This window comes from Electrona antarctica, assembly GCF_951216825.1.
Source record: "Electrona antarctica genome assembly, chromosome: 9".
Lineage (NCBI taxonomy): Eukaryota > Metazoa > Chordata > Actinopteri > Myctophiformes > Myctophidae > Electrona > Electrona antarctica.
This window is the reverse complement of record NC_136790.1, coordinates 16440293-16456782: the sequence shown is the minus strand read 5'-3', so window position 1 is coordinate 16456782 and position 16490 is coordinate 16440293. Positions and strand designations below refer to the sequence as shown.

The 16490-nt window shown below is 45.0% G+C and overlaps 1 protein-coding gene across 1 annotated transcript in view; it reads right to left on the bottom strand.

Annotated features, from left to right (window-relative positions):
• LOC306929691 (semaphorin-3D) overlaps positions 1 to 16490 on the bottom strand; it is a 172911-nt gene that overhangs the window by 28903 nt on the left and 127518 nt on the right. Inside the window, exons 3-11 of the mRNA XM_079510312.1 lie at positions 15428 to 15582; positions 14928 to 14990; positions 13657 to 13776; positions 12560 to 12650; positions 9769 to 9897; positions 8524 to 8666; positions 6500 to 6614; positions 6000 to 6069; positions 2268 to 2412 (exon numbers count right to left, since the gene is read on the bottom strand). Coding sequence (XP_079366438.1) covers positions 2268 to 2412; positions 6000 to 6069; positions 6500 to 6614; positions 8524 to 8666; positions 9769 to 9897; positions 12560 to 12650; positions 13657 to 13776; positions 14928 to 14990; positions 15428 to 15582 — 1031 coding nt within the window. The remainder of the gene's footprint in view (positions 1 to 2267; positions 2413 to 5999; positions 6070 to 6499; positions 6615 to 8523; positions 8667 to 9768; positions 9898 to 12559; positions 12651 to 13656; positions 13777 to 14927; positions 14991 to 15427; positions 15583 to 16490) is intronic.

The window sequence follows — 16490 nt, the reverse complement described above, 5'->3', positions numbered from 1 at the left end:
TGACCTAAAACACCTGCGCTACCCGTTACATTATGCATAGGCGTGGTTTGGTCGTTACAATACTAAAACCAATCACTGTGCCAGATGCTATTGCCTTTAAGAGAAGACTATGCGCAAGCCTATCATTATATTTGGGTTTGGTTAAAGTCGTGATTTTATTGCGACAGTAGGTCGTAGGTCAATTATTTTATTGAATTCCATTTTATTAGGCCTACTCTACTCCTATAACCATATACACAATGAAATAACTAGTAGCCTAATCTATTTGATATTTTCACGTTTTTATAGCATTAAATATTATATATATATATTTTGTATTTATTAGCCTATGTTTATTTTCCATTGATATCTATAAAGTGATACAATATCGCCATAATAGTGGTGCCTTTAAACAGAAGATAGCTAATTAGATAACCAATCAATCTTATTTAGCTTTATTTAATGTTTTGCGTTTGCTCAGTGTTGCAAGTAGTAATTACAACCAGAGGGCTACAGTCAGTCACAGTCAGTAGGCTACAGACTCGGACATTCGTTCACACTTCAGTTAGTTTAGCTGGCGCTGGCGGTAGTCACAGCACTTCGTTCAGAGAGCGAAGGAAGAACGATCCATTTGGTATAGTCCGTCTCTCAGTGACTATGCAGTCACCGCCCCCTTCTCCCGGTCGGTCACAGCACTTTGAACGAAGAACGACACCGAGATATACATTTCGGTCTTCAGTCACCACCACCCTTCTCCTCTGCGACTATTAGACTAGCTGTTCTGTGAGCTGTGGGAGGCAGGCAGGCACAGCACAGGGTGAACATAACGAAGAATGATATCCTTTTCGTTCATCTCGGTCAAGTCTCGGTCACCACCCCTGGCCCTTGACGCTCTAGGCTGTATACCGCTGTATTGTAGTGTACGCACCGGCCCCGCCCTCCAGGCTCCAGCTCGCGCTGAATGAGGAAAGAGCAGAGGAGGAAAGGTGAATCTCTCGCCACCGCAGGCGACTCCCCGTCCTCGCATTCGCAAATGAACGGCCGGCTCGACCGGATGGGTACAGGCTTTAGTTCCGACATACTATTGGTCCGACTGTCATTAGACCGACAACCTTGTTGTGCCACAAGTTCCTCACGTTCCTAGTCCCTCCCCTGCACGACATCATAGGGCAAGGGCCGGGCGTCTTCCTCAGCCAGCAGCCAGCACAGGTGTGGCTGATTCCAATCAACCCAGCTGCTCCACAATCACCATCAACAGAGGCTGCCAATAATAAGCTGCTGAGAGCCGACGCCCGACGCTTGGACGTTGACTACTGTGGTTAGTGTTACCGGCAGTTTAGAAACAGTCTCTAGCGTGCTTTAGCGGTGTGCAGATATTGTAGATCTGCTATTTTGCTTTTGATAGTTTTTATTATGGTTTTTGTTCTAACTTTGTTACTCTGTTTTGTTCCAGGCTCCCTCCACAAACCCAGTGTCTCCCAGCTCCACCGCTCCTTCCAGGATTCCCCTTGTGCTCCTAACAAACCATCCCTGACGTAAAGTTTGGAATAAATTTCCTTTTGTTTACTCCTGTCTCAGTGTCTTTGCATTTGGGGTCCTCGGCACATTATGATACTTAACACTTTCTCTCAGTGAAGAAACCTGTGTGTGTGTGTGTGTGTGTGTGTGTGTGTGTGTGTGTGTGTGTGTGTGTGTGTGTGTGTGTGTGTGTGTGTGTGTGTGTGTGTGTGTGTGTGTGTGTGTGTGTGTGTGTGTGTGTGTGTGTTGACTCTGCACAGGGGTTATGGTCACAGCATCCAAGCATGACTGTTTCATTTTCATTTTAATCATCCTGTCTTAACACACACACACACACACACGCGTGCACACTCATGCGAAAACGCACACACACACTCGCGCACACATGCACATACACACATACCGATGCTTCCAGTTCCACGTACATATTATACGAATTACGCACACACACACAGACACGGCTGACCTCATCGGCAATCAACCACATCACACAAAACCACTCTACAGAGGAGAGAACTCCCCAGGAGGGAGAATGGAATAACACACACACACACACACACACACACACACACACACACACAGAGAGCGGGGCCAGCAGTATAGCCTCAGGTTGTGTGACAGGTTGAAGTTTCCCAGTGGAGCTCACAGCTCTGGTGTTAAAACTTAAAACACCAGTTAACCCTCACAGCCTCACCATCCTGCTTTTATTAACTCACGTTACAGCATGTGTGTGCGTGCGTGCGTGCGTGTGTGTGTTGGTGTCTACTCACAGTTCCAGGTCTCGGGTATGGAATGCGGCCCTTGTATTCCACCCAGCGGTAGTCGGGGCCCTCCTTGTGGGCGAAGGGCCCGTTGAACGCAGCGCGGATGGACGCCATGGAGTACACACACACTGCTGAGCCACGGAACACAGAACTACACGACACACACAAACATGTACGCACACACACACAAAGAGAGAGAGGGGGGGGGGGGGGGGGGGGGTGAGATCCTACATGAAACCATCAGCAAGAAATTAAATCAAATAGAAAATGTGTTTTTAATATGGTACACTGCCTACTGATTTATTACATAGCTGTGGATAAACAACATCTTCTTATATCTGTCCTTAGAGAGTGGCATTCTAGTTCAGGGGTTCAAATAGTAATACTGGGGTTCAAATAGTAATACTGGGGTTCAAATAGTAATACTGCAGCATCCTTTTTTCTTTCCTTAACTCTTATATTTTACTGACATTAAAAATGACTTGACTTTATTTTTGTCTCTGTAGTATTTCTTTTTTTTTTAAGATTTGTTTTTGGCTTTTTGCCTTTATTGATAGTTATTAGTGAAGGCAGACAGGAAAGCGGGAGAGAGAGAAGGGGAGAGACAAGCAGCAAAGGTCGTCATGAACGGGACTCGAACACGCATGCGCCTGGACCACTAGGCCAGCGGGCGCCCCTTTCTGTAGTATTTCTGTTTTGAGAAGGAACAATGCCAATGAATTGAGAAAGAATGAGGGGAAAAGTGAACGGAAGAGAATGGAAGCCAAAGGCAAAACGTTTAGAGAGAGAGAGAGAGAGAGAGGGACAGAGAGAGAGACAGAGAGAGAGAGAGGGACAGAGAGAGAGAGAGAGAGAGGGACAGAGAGAGAGAGAGAGAGAGAGAGAGAGAGAGAGAAACTCACCAGTGAGTGGGAATGAGAGGCAGGCAGGGCGAGGAAGAGACAGAAAGAGACAGAGAGAGACAGAGAGAGAGAGAGAGAGACAGAGAGAGAGAGAGAGGGACAGAGAGACAGAGAGAGAGAGAGAGACAGAGAGAGAGAGAGAGAGAGAGAGGGACAGAGAGAGAGACAGAGAGAGAGAGAGAGAGAGGGACAGAGAGAGAGAGAGAGAAACTCACCAGTGAGTGGGAATGAGAGGCAGGCACAGTGAGGAAGAGACAGAAATGAGGAAACAGCTGAAAACAGAGTAGGAAGGGAGGAAGGGAAGGAATTAATGAGACAAGGAGGAAAGGAAAAAAGGATGGCAGGAGGAAGGGAGAGAGAGAAAGAGAGAGAGAGAGAGAGAGAGAGAGACAGGAAGAGATTGTTTTGATAGCTTAGGGTTAAAATAACACAGAGAGCCATACCTCTTCACCTTTGACCCCAGAGTGACACTTGGGTGAGCACTTGGGATGTTTCGCAACAGTGCAAAAAGTGCACGTGTTAACCTGGGTGTGTGAGTGCATGTGCTAACTGGGTGTGTGAGTGCATGTGCTAACTGGGTGTGTGAGTGCATGTGCTAACTGGGTGTGTGAGTGCATGTGCTAACTGGGTGTGTGAGTGCATGTGCTAACTGGGTGTGTGAGTGCATGTGTCGTCTCACACACCCAGGCCAAAAACAAAATAAAAACAGAAGAGGCTATTGGAGAACCTGATTTTGATTGGAACGCATGATCTGATTCTGATGCAGGACAATCTCACTATGACAGAAAGACATAGGCCTCTTTTAGACGGCGACCATCTCCAGATAAAACGGCAAAGTCCCGTTGCGTTCTCATTTTTTATTGATCCTTTACACGAGAACGCACACTTTATGAAAACGCTATAATGTCGCTAGGTGGCGGTAATGGGCTGCCAAATAGACCAGTCACCCACGTACAAGAAGAAGAACCAGGTAGCCCCCCCTTTAACGCAACCCTATCAGGGTTTTGAATGATGCTTCCAGACCACGACATGGTTGTGGCCGTCGCTCGCTGCCTGCTTTCTACTAACACATCGAGGTGACAGACAGGCAGACAGGCAGCACAGAGCATGCAAGGCAGACAGGCAGACAGGCAGCACAGAGCATGCAAGGCAGACAGGCAGACAGGCAGCACAGAGCATGCAAGGCAGACAGGCAGACAGGCAGCACAGAGCATGCAGGCAGAGCGCGCCACAGGATGGTTATATATTTTATAATACATTAGGCTACATAAACGCAGCTGCTGCCACCTATCAGTGGGCATTTCATTTACATCATGGTTTTACATTCCCCATCGCTGATGAGTGGCGCTTGTTAGGAGGGAGGCTTGTTCATTGTAGGAACTCCATGATAAACATATGCGTTGTGAGCCAACGTGAGCCATGATGTCATACGTTTTGCAGATTCGCCGTTTTGCCTGTTTACATGGAGACTGGAAGAAACGGCGTTCTCAAAGATTTCCACTCTGGAAGGTGGTTTCACTTTGTTGCGTTTTCACCTCCTGTAAACGCCGTTCTCGTCTAAAGGGACCCCAGCAAACAATACTTTAATTTGCCGTTTCCTATGAACACTGTTCTTGTGTAAAGACCACCATAGTGACTTTGTTCACCTGGGTGTGAGCGTGCATATGTTAACCTGGGTGTGTGAGCGTGCATGTGATGGCCTGGGTGTGAGCGTGCATATGTTAACCTGGATGTGTGAGCGTGCATGTGATGGCCTGGGTGTGTGAGAGTGCATGTGTTGGCCTGGGTGTGTGAGTGCATGTGTTGGTCTGGGTGTGTGAGTGCATGTGTTGGCCTGGGTGTGTGAGTGCATGTGTTGGACAGACAGGGTGTGAGCGTGCCTGTACGTGTTAACCTGGGTGTGTGAGTGCATGTGTTGGACAGACAGGGACATGTAACAGTGATTGGCCGGGCTTCCCGAAGGGATTTTAGGTTGTGCTTAGCACATACGTCCCCTAAGGCCACACGTAGCAGCTAACCCGAAAGCCTTCGTTTGTTATGTTTAGGAGGGGAGCTTCCGTCCAGTGTACCGTTCTGTCTGACAGGGTGTTACCCACTGACTAGCCTGGGGTCCACCAATGCTTTCTATGGCATAGGCAGCTCCCGGCAGGATCCACCGGGAGAATCTAGACGTGAGACATGATGAGACTAATTAATTAGAGCGACAGAGAGAGAGAGAGGAGTGTGTGTGTGTACGTGTGTGCGTCAATTTAACAAAGGTGCAGATGATCAGAAATCAGCAGAGAGTGATCGACGTTTGCGCTACTGTATGCCGTATTGAAGTGGACTCGGACCCAGACTTTTTGTTCTCCCTGGAAAAAAATGTCTGGGTTTCCGAGGCTACCCACTGACTGACTGACTGACTGACTGACTGACTGACTGACTGACTGACTGACTGTGACCGTGGAACATGTTCTTCTTTACCGGAGTGATACAATTCAAAGATTGCCGACTGACTCAACGGTTAACTGACTGGTGGAAAGAGTTTGATTGATTGAATACTTTATTAACACGATTGTTAACAGTAGTATTGTTTCCATTGTGGTCCATTGTACTCAATTCATCAGTAATACATATACAATATACAGATGCAATACTGTATACAAAATTGAATGTTTCTATATACTTGAATACGATACAGTAATACCCTGGCCAGTTATTTCTAGTGGACTGGCTGACTGTTGGCTACCTGACAGACTCATTTAGTCACATTCATGCACTAAAAGCGACTGGAATGACTGTATTTATGTGTCTACATGTCTGTAAATGACCACATGCACTGGACTAGTGGACTCACCTGGAGGTGGTGAACACTCCATAGATGGTGGGGTTCTGTGGGTCTTTGTTCTCCAAGACGAAGATGTCCTCTGGGGGGGAAACAGGGACACAAAAAAGAAGGAAATAATAAATATTCAATAATACAATAATAAAAAGTAGTTGGTGTCCGAGTGTACAGGTATCTGATAGTTTAATGGTCGATTTAATTTGTATATATACTGTGTATGAAAACTGCTTCGCAAGGGAAGCTACGTAGCACTAGACTTTCTGAGATGATGGAATGGTGATGGATGATGATGGAAGGGAAAGCTTCTGAAAGCTTCATGGGCAAAGATAATCAACTTCAAAATCTAAAAAAAACGGTCAAAATGACCTCTCAGACATGCTAGTGCTAGAGGTGTTCATAGTGCTTTGGGTTGTCTATTTTCTGCTAATGCTCCTCCCAGAATAGGGCCGGTAGGGCTCGTGTGGTTAACTAGTTGGTTGAGGATTGAGGATATGACAGTGCTTTTTCTGTACCTAGCTCGTCGAACTGGGTGTCCACACCGAACGGCCCAGGGTAGGAGCACACCAGTCTGGCCTTGAGGAACGTTGTCCAACGGTTGATCAGGCTCCTCTTCCCCCCAATGTCATTCTGGAGGGAGGAGGAGGAGGAGGAGGACAGAAGGGAAGGAAGCAAAAGGGAAGAGGAATAGAGGGAAGAGGGGATGGAGGTGGAGAGTGGAGAGCAGAGGAGAAGGAGGGGGGTGTAGATGAGAAGGAGGGGGAGACGAAGACAGGAGGCATATAGGAAAGGAAGCAACGAGTGCAGGTGTAGGAGAGAGGAGGCAGAGAAAAAGGGATTATTATTACGGTATTGTCCTATAAGTGTTGTTGTTTCTTTTTTTCCCCACTCATACGACCTATGCTGCTGCATTGTCTGAAAGGAAGCCAAAGAAACATAAGCTTTACTCTTATGTACCTGTGCACAAGATGCAGCAGTAAATACAACCTTGAACATTGGAGAGGAGGGGAGGGAGGGAGGGAGGTACTAGTGTGTAATTAGGAATTTTACTTCTTCAACTAGACTAACCACTTTAACCCTATTTACTTATTTGACTGGGGACCCCCAGGCCAGGGCTCTATATACTTACTTAGTCCACTCTTTCATTCCCCTCTACACCGAACCACTATGTCAAAAATATACAAGCTCACAACGCTTGTAGAACTGCTACTGTACTTTTGCCGAATGTTCCTCATAGAAAGGGACGCTGGGGTTCAAGTGGTTAACCCATTCAGGCCTGACATCGAAATTAAAAAAAAAGGTTTTCTAAATCATGACAATTTTCGGAAAGATTTGAGGCACATTTTAACGATTTTTCAAAAATAGCAGACCTACAAGAGCTTGTAGATCTGCTATTTTTCAATAGCTAAATTATAACATAATGTATGTAACCACCAAAAGGGGTTCCCGCTCAAAATGGGTTAAGGGCTCCAAATTCCTACATTCTTCAAATTCTCTGTATCTATTATCTAATGAATCATGACAAAGTACTGGTGAATGTCACAAACGGTGAATGGTCTGCATTTAGTGCCACTACGATACAAAGCGCTTCACAAAGTGCGCTACATTCATCCATTCACACAACGCTGCCATGCAAGGCACCACCCACCCTCATTGGGAGGCAGTTAGGGGCTCAGTGCCATGCAAGGCACCACCCACCCTCATTGGGAGGCAGTTAGGGGCTCAGTGCCATGCAAGGCACCACCCACCCTCAGTGGGAGGCAGTTAGGGGCTCAGTGCCATGCAAGGCACCACCCACCCTCATTGGGAGGCAGTTAGGGGCTCAGTGCCATGCAAGGCACCACCCACCCTCATTGGGAGGCAGTTAGGGGTTCAGTGCCATGCAAGGCACCACCCACCCTCATTGGGAGGCAGTTAGGGGCTCAGTGCCATGCAAGGCACCACCCACCCTCATTGGGAGGCAGTTAGGGGCTCAGTGCCATGCAAGGCACCACCCACCCTCATTGGGAGGCAGTCAGGGGCTCAGTGCCATGCAAGGCACCACCCACCCTCATTGGGAGGCAGTTAGGGGCTCAGTGTCTTGCTCAAAGACACTTCAACAGGAACTGTCCTGTTCCTAGACAGCCATTCTAAATCCTAACCTAACCGTTTATTCAGAAAATGTAACAAAATTCCTGTTGCTACATACATTAGCAACATCTAAAATGACACAGATGCTTTCCCAGTGTTAAAGGTATAACAATGTACTGTATAGGCTTTTACAGCCTTAACCCATTTAAGCCTGAAATTTAAAAAATGTCTTCATGTTTCTGTATCAGTGTTGCTCAATATTTCATGTCAAGGACCCCAACACAAATTATATGTAATTGGCCACCGACCCCCATCTGAAAATATGTTGTTCCAGGAACCCCTCAGAAGCAAAGATTTGAGTTAAAACGTTCGCTCTGAAATAATATATATTCAAACTGATTTGAGCCACATTTTCAAGATTTTTTAATGGGTTCAAGTTGAATGATAAAGATGTATCAGTGAAGGTCACCTTGCAGACTCGAGCCACGCGGCTGTAGACCCTCTTGTCCCACTGGCCGGCCTCCACGGCCCTCTCTTTGAAGAAGAAGTAGACCTTGTCATCGTCGGGGCTGTGGGTGTCAGGAATGGAGAAGGAATCCACAAACTCTGGCTCTGTTTGGGAAAGGGAGACCTAAGGTTAGCTAATGTTAGCCAGCCTGAAGATTCTGTTCTTGTCGGCAAGAGACAACAGAATCAGAGAATCAGAATCAGAATCAAATTTATTGTCACATCACATTACAAGTAACATGGGTGAAATTCTTGTTTGTGCAGGTTCATCATTTCAGTTAAAAGAAAAACTGCAAGACTAGAGCGTACACAGCTGCAGCCATACGTCGGTGCCGCCACATTTCTCCACTTGCATCAGAAAAAAAGAAAAATGCGACCGCCCTCTTCAAGAGCAAGTAGAGAGAGAGATCTCAATAAGGCATTACTGTAGGTCCCTAAGAAGTATTTATCTTCAGGTTTTCTAGGTTGGTTTCTAAGTTTGAGTACCACAGACGAAAAACAGTCTAAGTCCAAATTTCAGACTGACCCCTCCACGAAAAGGCCTCGTTGTCCTGACCCCTTATCTATCATTTATACATTATGGATCAATAGTGTGGACTTAGACTGTTATTCGTCTGTGGCATTCACTGTTGTAAAAAGTTTTTGTTATCACTAACAAAGACATTTCTTTGAGCAGTGGCTCAGGGGTAGAGTGGCCGGCCGGAAGGGAAACTGTGAGGTTCCCAGTTCAATCCCGGGCTCCCCCAGAGTTAGTGTCCTTGAGCAAGACTCTGTTTAAACCCATAATTGCTCCCGATGTGCATGTTGGTGCCCTGCATGGTGTGTGAATGGGTGAATGTAATGTATAATAATATACAATCATCTATGTAAAGCTATGGATAAAAGCACTATATAAATGCACCATTTAACATTTACTTGTATTATTAATGTCTTGGTTTCTTGGACGTCTGGTTGCTTTACATACAGCCTATTTGCTTATCAATTGATTGAATGACGACACCCAGTTATGTTCCACCTATTTAAGGATTTCAAGGCCATACCCATGTAACTTGAGAAAGCCCAGAGGGGCGAAACGTTGCTGTATTTAGGTTGAAATAAAAAAGACGGGGAGCAGAACTATATTGTGTGCGGACATTCCACTTTTTTCTTCATGCTTTATTGTTTGGTAATATGTAATAATAATGATATGAATAATAAAAGTTGTCACCGTTGAGCCAGTTGTCTTGGTACGCCTCTGTCCTGATGTAGGGCAGAGTGCTGCCGTGGAGAGACGTACGGAAGATAGCAGCATTGGCCCCCATGAAGTCCACTGATGTACCTGCATACAGCTCACCATCTGCACACATGAGGGAGAGAGACAGAGAGAGACAGAGAGAGAGAGAGAGAGAGAGAGACACAGAGAGACAGAGAGAGAGAGAGAGAGAGAGAGAGAGAGAGAGAGAGAGAGAGAGAGAGAGAGAGAGAGAGAGAGAGACAGAGAGAGAGAGACAGAGAGAGAGAGAGAGAGAGAGACAGAGAGACAGAGAGAGAGAGAGAGAGACAGAGAGAGAGAGAGAGAGAGAGACAGAGAGAGAGAGAGAGAGAGAGAGAGAGACAGAGAGAGACAGAGAGAGAGAGAGAGAGAGAGAGAGAGAGAGACAGAGAGAGAGGGGGGGGCGGAGAAGGAGAGAGATCATAAATGACAACATTAACCCATTTAGGCCTGACGTTAAAATAAAATAAATGCCTTCTAACCGTTTTCTGAAAAACCCATATTCATGTCAAGGACCCCAAATATATATCACATTGGCCGCCGACCCCCATCTGAAAATATGTTGTTCCAGGGACCCTCCCAGTAGCAAAGATTAATATACTGTAATAATATATATTCAAAGATTTCAGGCACATTTTCACGATTAAAAAAAAAATAGCAGACCTACAAGTTTTTCAACAGCTAAAGTACAACGTAATGCTTTAGTTGAAACACCAAAAGGGGTTCCCCTTCCCGCCCAAAATGGGTTAACTAAAAATGAAATAAAAAATGAAATGTGTTTTTAATATGGTACACTGCCTACTGCCTGCTGCTTTATTACAGAGCTGAGGGTAAACCATACCATCTTTTAGCTGTCCTTTGAGAGAGATGTTCCAGTTCATGGGTTCAAATAAGAGTCTAAATATAATACGGCATCATTTCTTTTTTCTTCTTTTCTTTCCTTTCCCCTAACCCACTGCAGTAAAATATAGTTTACTGACATTAAAGATTACTTTACTTTATTGTTTCTCCGCATACAGCATCGCTTCAAAGGAATAATGTCAATGAATTGATATACTGTAGGTCTCCTTTTGAGAAAGTATTGTAAAAATACATCCGAATCATCATTATTTTGTGTAGAATACATATCTCATATCTCATACATATCAGCATCTGTCAATAGTTTACACACACATGGAATGTCTGCAAAAAAGTTTACACCAATCTATATAAACCCCTTGACCCTTATGATGCTATGAATGTCCTGCACATTCTACTGTGTCTGTCTGTAGACAACCAGATGCTGTGTGTCTGTAGCGATCCAAGATGTCAGATTTCCATAATTTTATATTCAAAAGTGTGTCAACATCTTCATTCAATTACAGTACGATGATGATTCAGCACAACAGAACTCAACAGTAACGTCCCCTCAAGGCTTAAACCATTCAAACCGGGAAAGAATCGGAGTCATTTTAGATTTTAACTATATACTGTATAGCACATTGGTTGGCTATTCAAAAATAGCAGATAAACAAACTGATAGCGTGGCCCAAACTTGTAGATTTGCTATTTTAGAAAAATCGTGGAAATGTTTGCAAATCTTTGAATATATATATATATTTTTAAAGCGATATTTTTTAAAAACTCAAATCTTTGCTTCTGCGGGTCCCTGGAACAAAATATTTTGAGATGGGGGACCATGGCCAAATACACGTTATTTTGGGGGTCCTTGACATAAGAATCGGCCTCAGGTATTAATGGATTAAGGCATGTGGAAAATGTGTTTAGCGTAAACCTGGCCAATGCCTCATACTTAGCCTCCTGCTCTCACAGCTTGTGAAGATGTGTGTGCTCAGCACACACATCTTTTTTAAATTATGGTTTTGGAGTCACCAACAATAAGTACACCCAACTCTAAACACATCATGCATTGTGAAATTACCTTTCCCGTATTGTGTTGGATAACCTGACATGATGTGTTCACAACTCCTACTAATTCCATAAACAACAGACAGTACAGTAGTACCCTTCAGACTCTCTCTGAGCGATTTGTTCCAACTGACCTCCATCAAAGTGTTTCTTCACGCAAGCAAACTATATTGCTGTGGCGTTTAAATAATCAGATTGTATATTATCCTCACATCTGAATCAATTTAACATACTAACTGGAAGTTAACTAATTTACATAACATGAAACTGGAAGTTAACTATCTGAGGTCTACGTGATTAAGTATTTTGGATTTCTTTTGTCTCCACGATCTGGTGTAACCTTTTCATGAAGTGACCACCGGGCTGTGCAACGAAGCATAAATTTGGCCACAAGGCGTGACATGTCAAATGCCACGTGACGTGAACATGACACACTGAAAGCTGTTATTTCATCTCTGTCTGATTTATAGTCTACGACGAAACAAAAAGGACGATTTAATATTTTATTCTAGTTCATATGATTTGTCTGCCCTCGTTTCCCACAGGGCAACGACTGACGTCAACGCGAGCGACACGATAATGTGGTCACTGTGGTGGACTCACAGACCACACACCCCACGCACTCAATGGGGCCGTCTGTCACGGGGGACACTTAACAGGACAGTAATGACCCCGCAATGACAAGAAAATGATTTAATAAATGCCTTTTGTGAGCATCTGTGTGTGTGTGTGTGTGTGTGTGTGTGTGTGTGTGTGTGTGTGTGTGTGTGTGTGTGTGTGTGTGTGTGTGTGTGTGTGTGTGTGTGTGAGAGAGAGAGAGAGAAAGAGAGAGACGCACCAGTGAGCCTGGCAGTGAACGTCTCTCTGGGACTGAAGGGACATTTTCCTCTGCCTGACTCCATCACGCCGGACAGCATGAACATTGGATCCTGTAAATATAAACAGAGTAGAGAGAGAGAGAGAGAGAGAGAGAGAGAGAGAGAGGGTTTTTACAGTGGCTCCCATGGGCAGAGACATCTAGAATGGAGTCTGTGACTGTGACTCTGTCTGTCTATCCATATCCAGGGCCAAGTTTCTTGTGCATGCTGCCAGTATAGGCCGCATGCACGCACGCACGCACGCACGCACGCACGCACGCACGCACGCACGCACATACACACACTACGTATTATGCCCATTTCTGGGCCTTTTGGCCATGCATTTCAGTAATGCAATACTGTGTTCATCACTTTAAGGTTGCAGCTGGTAAAGGTGGGGCTGGTTTACTATACATCATAATTTACATTAAAGAAAATCAGTTAATGTATGATAATTGTAGTGCAGTATAGTTACTCTCCAATACTGACTATTCTCCAATGCACCACCACTGCCTGCCTGCCTGCCTGCCTGCCTGCCTGCCTGCCTGCCTGCCTGCCTGCCTGACTGACTGACTGACTGACTGCCTGACTGACTGACTGACTGACTGACTGACTGACTGACTGACTGACTGACTGACCTACTGACTGACTGCCTGCCTGACTGACTGACTGACTGACTGACTGACTGACTGACTGCCTGACTGACTGACTGACTGACCTACTGACTGACTGCCTGCCTGACTGACCTACTGACTGACTGCCTGCCTGACTGACTGACTGACTGACTGACTGACTGACTGACTGACTGACTGACTGCCTGACTGACTGACTGACTGACTGCCTGACTGCCTGCCTGCCTGCCTGCCTGCCTGACTGACTGACTGACTGACTGACTGACTGCCTGACTGACTGCCTGACTGACTGACTGACTGACTGACTGACTGACCTACTGACTGCCTGCCTGCCTGCCTGACTGACTGACTGCCTGCCTGCCTGACTGAATGACTGACTGACTGACTGACTGACTGACTGACTGACTGAATGAATGAATGAATGAATGAATGAATGAATGTCTTACCTCAGTACTGTGTCCCACGTGGAGGTATGTACATTGGGGATGGTAGGCTCCAGTACCACACACATACACGTGGGTTTTATTGAAAGGTTGCAACAGTCGTACAAAGTTGGCACAGTCCGCCTGGAAGAAATCATAACAATCCAGCTCAGTTCTGTGCAGTTTCATTTAATTTAATCCAACATTATTTTCTAATGTGTTGATCTTTATTGAAGGTGAAGGTTTGATGTGTCTAATAATCCTATTAATAATTCCTTGCTTTTCTGTAACTGAACATTTTTTATGTCATTTATTGTGTTTGTTGGGGAAAAGGGTTGGGTCATTTTTACCCAGAGTCAGATCAAACTCATGGATGGCCTTTTCGTATGTCTCTTTGCATGCTGTTTGAACTATGGTAAACTCTGAATTATTTTAGGAGACCATACGTCCTCTTTTGCCCGGACATGTAGCCCTAGATCTTGCGCATCCCCTTAACCCTTATCCCTAAACTTATTTGCCATTTTTGTTACTATTTTAAAACATTTTAAAATAGTACGAATAGCCGATCTACAAGCTAACAGCGTGTCAATGTAGATTGGCTAGTTGAACTATTGTTAAATGTTTTAAAATAGTAAGAAATGGCAAATACGTTTAGGGATAAGGGGTAAGTCTTTTGGGCGGCTATCTGGACTGTCCAGGTTTTTTTTTTTCTAAAATCCATCAAACGTCCAGGGTTTTGAGTTTGAGTAGTGTGTACTCTGTACTGTATATATGTGTACCAGTGACAGACCAGCATTGTATTGACAGACCACATTCATGGTCCATTCATGGTTCATTTGGAAACTCTGAAAGGCGGAGTACGTTCCACCCTGAATATTAATTCATTATAAAACAGCGTCTCATGCTGTCAGCCGTGACAGTGAGGCGAGTCTGTGAGAGTGAGGAAAATGCCGAAACGCAAATGCAATTTTACAGATGAAATGCAGAAAAAGTACCCGCATTTTCGTCCTGGTCGTGACAAAATAATGGGAAGCAGGTTGTACTGTCTGCAAAGCTGTCTCCGCAAATAAAGGTTTCAACAAACTGCGAGCCCATATCGACACTACACAATGACAACACAAGACAGCTGTGCACTGCGGGGTGAGACCAAGTAGTAAAGTACTTTGTACGACCTGGCAAAGCATTTGAAAAGCAACTTTGAGTAGCCTATATTTGGCTCGCGGCCCGCGATTTTTTCAGAGTTAATTGAACATATGTCTTTATTGTGTATAGTGTAAAAAGAAACACGGTATTACCTCAGGACTTTTCCCTGCTTGTTTGCAGTGCTCTACGTGTTCTTGATCAGCGGGCCAGTAGATCTGATGATGGGAGACCGGAGAGAACACACACATTTTAATGATGTATGATGCACGTTGGATTATTGGAGCCAACCACAATTATAGCGACACCATTCCGTGGTCCATATGACATCAATGTACCTAGATCATTTACCTTTTGATGACCGGAATCGGATCGGGAGCAAAAAAACATGATCGGAATATCACTAATATCTATTTACATCTATTACATCCATATCATGATATTAGACTGGATATTGTCTGTGATTTGGGATATTGTACTATTGTGATATGGCATAAGTGATCTAAAATATAAATATCGGATCGTGAAAAATCGGTATCAGCAGATACTCAAAATCAAATGATCGGAATCGGATCGGGAGCAAAACAACGTGATCGGGACATCCCTAGTCGTTGTATGATATACTTAGTATAGTGAGCGTATTTTCACGTCTTACCCTGCGCGTGGGCAGGTCCAAGCTGTCAGACCGCAACAGGTAGATGTGATCCTTCCCTCCCACCAACAGCCAGCCCCGATCCTCGTCCAATAGCAGGGCCTGGTAGCCCCCGGAGACTCCGCCCTCCCAGAAGGTGGCAGAACTGTTTTTCAACTCTGAGGAGAGGGACGGACAGACAGACAGACAGACAGAAGATGGAGTTAGAGAAGATCGCATTTACTTCAGTCAGTGATGGACAGATAAATAGTAAGCCTTTTAAGTTCATACTTAACCCTATTTCATCTCACAAGAGAACTTCAGGTTTCAGCTTCAGCAGGCTGAGTGCTGAGTGCTGGGGGGCAGTTAGGGGTTAAGTGATTTGCTCAGGGACACCTTGACACATTGTCAGGGCCAGGGATGTGGATTTTTTAACTAGTGGGGGCTATGTCGCACGCACATGCACGTGCCCGCGAGAATGTAGGAAGATTTATTAACCCACAACATTCTGTATATCAAATTGTATTATATTCATATTTGCATAATGGAGAAACGTTTGTGTTGTTGTCATAATTATGCATTTACCTTGCAAACGCCACCTCTGTAATTTAATTAGTTCATGATGAATCCATCATCAGCCACTGCTATCCAACTCTTTAGACTACTTCAGTCACCGTAGAGTAGGCTACTTAGTAGATCAACACAATGGACCGCCAGTCCACCACCATTGATATGCAGACATGCATCCAACCTTCCGCTTCCCAGACGGGCTCTCTACCCATTCAGCTATGGCCGTGCATTGGCCGCGCATTACGCTAACTCCAGCCTTAAGAAGAGTTGGAGTTGAGTTGAATGAAAACAAGGAGTTGGAGACTTGGAAGTGGACCCACACACACATGTGCTATTATTTGCCTTGCACTCATTCAGAGAAGATCCCAGCAGACCCACAGGCCTCTCCTCTCCCTGGGGAGGCTGTTCTAAAGCAGGCAGAAAATGACCTGAACAAACACAGCAAATTAACCTTGAAACTCTACTCCCCGCCAGCAGGCCGGCATGCCAGCCATTATTTTACTCCATCTGTCTTGCT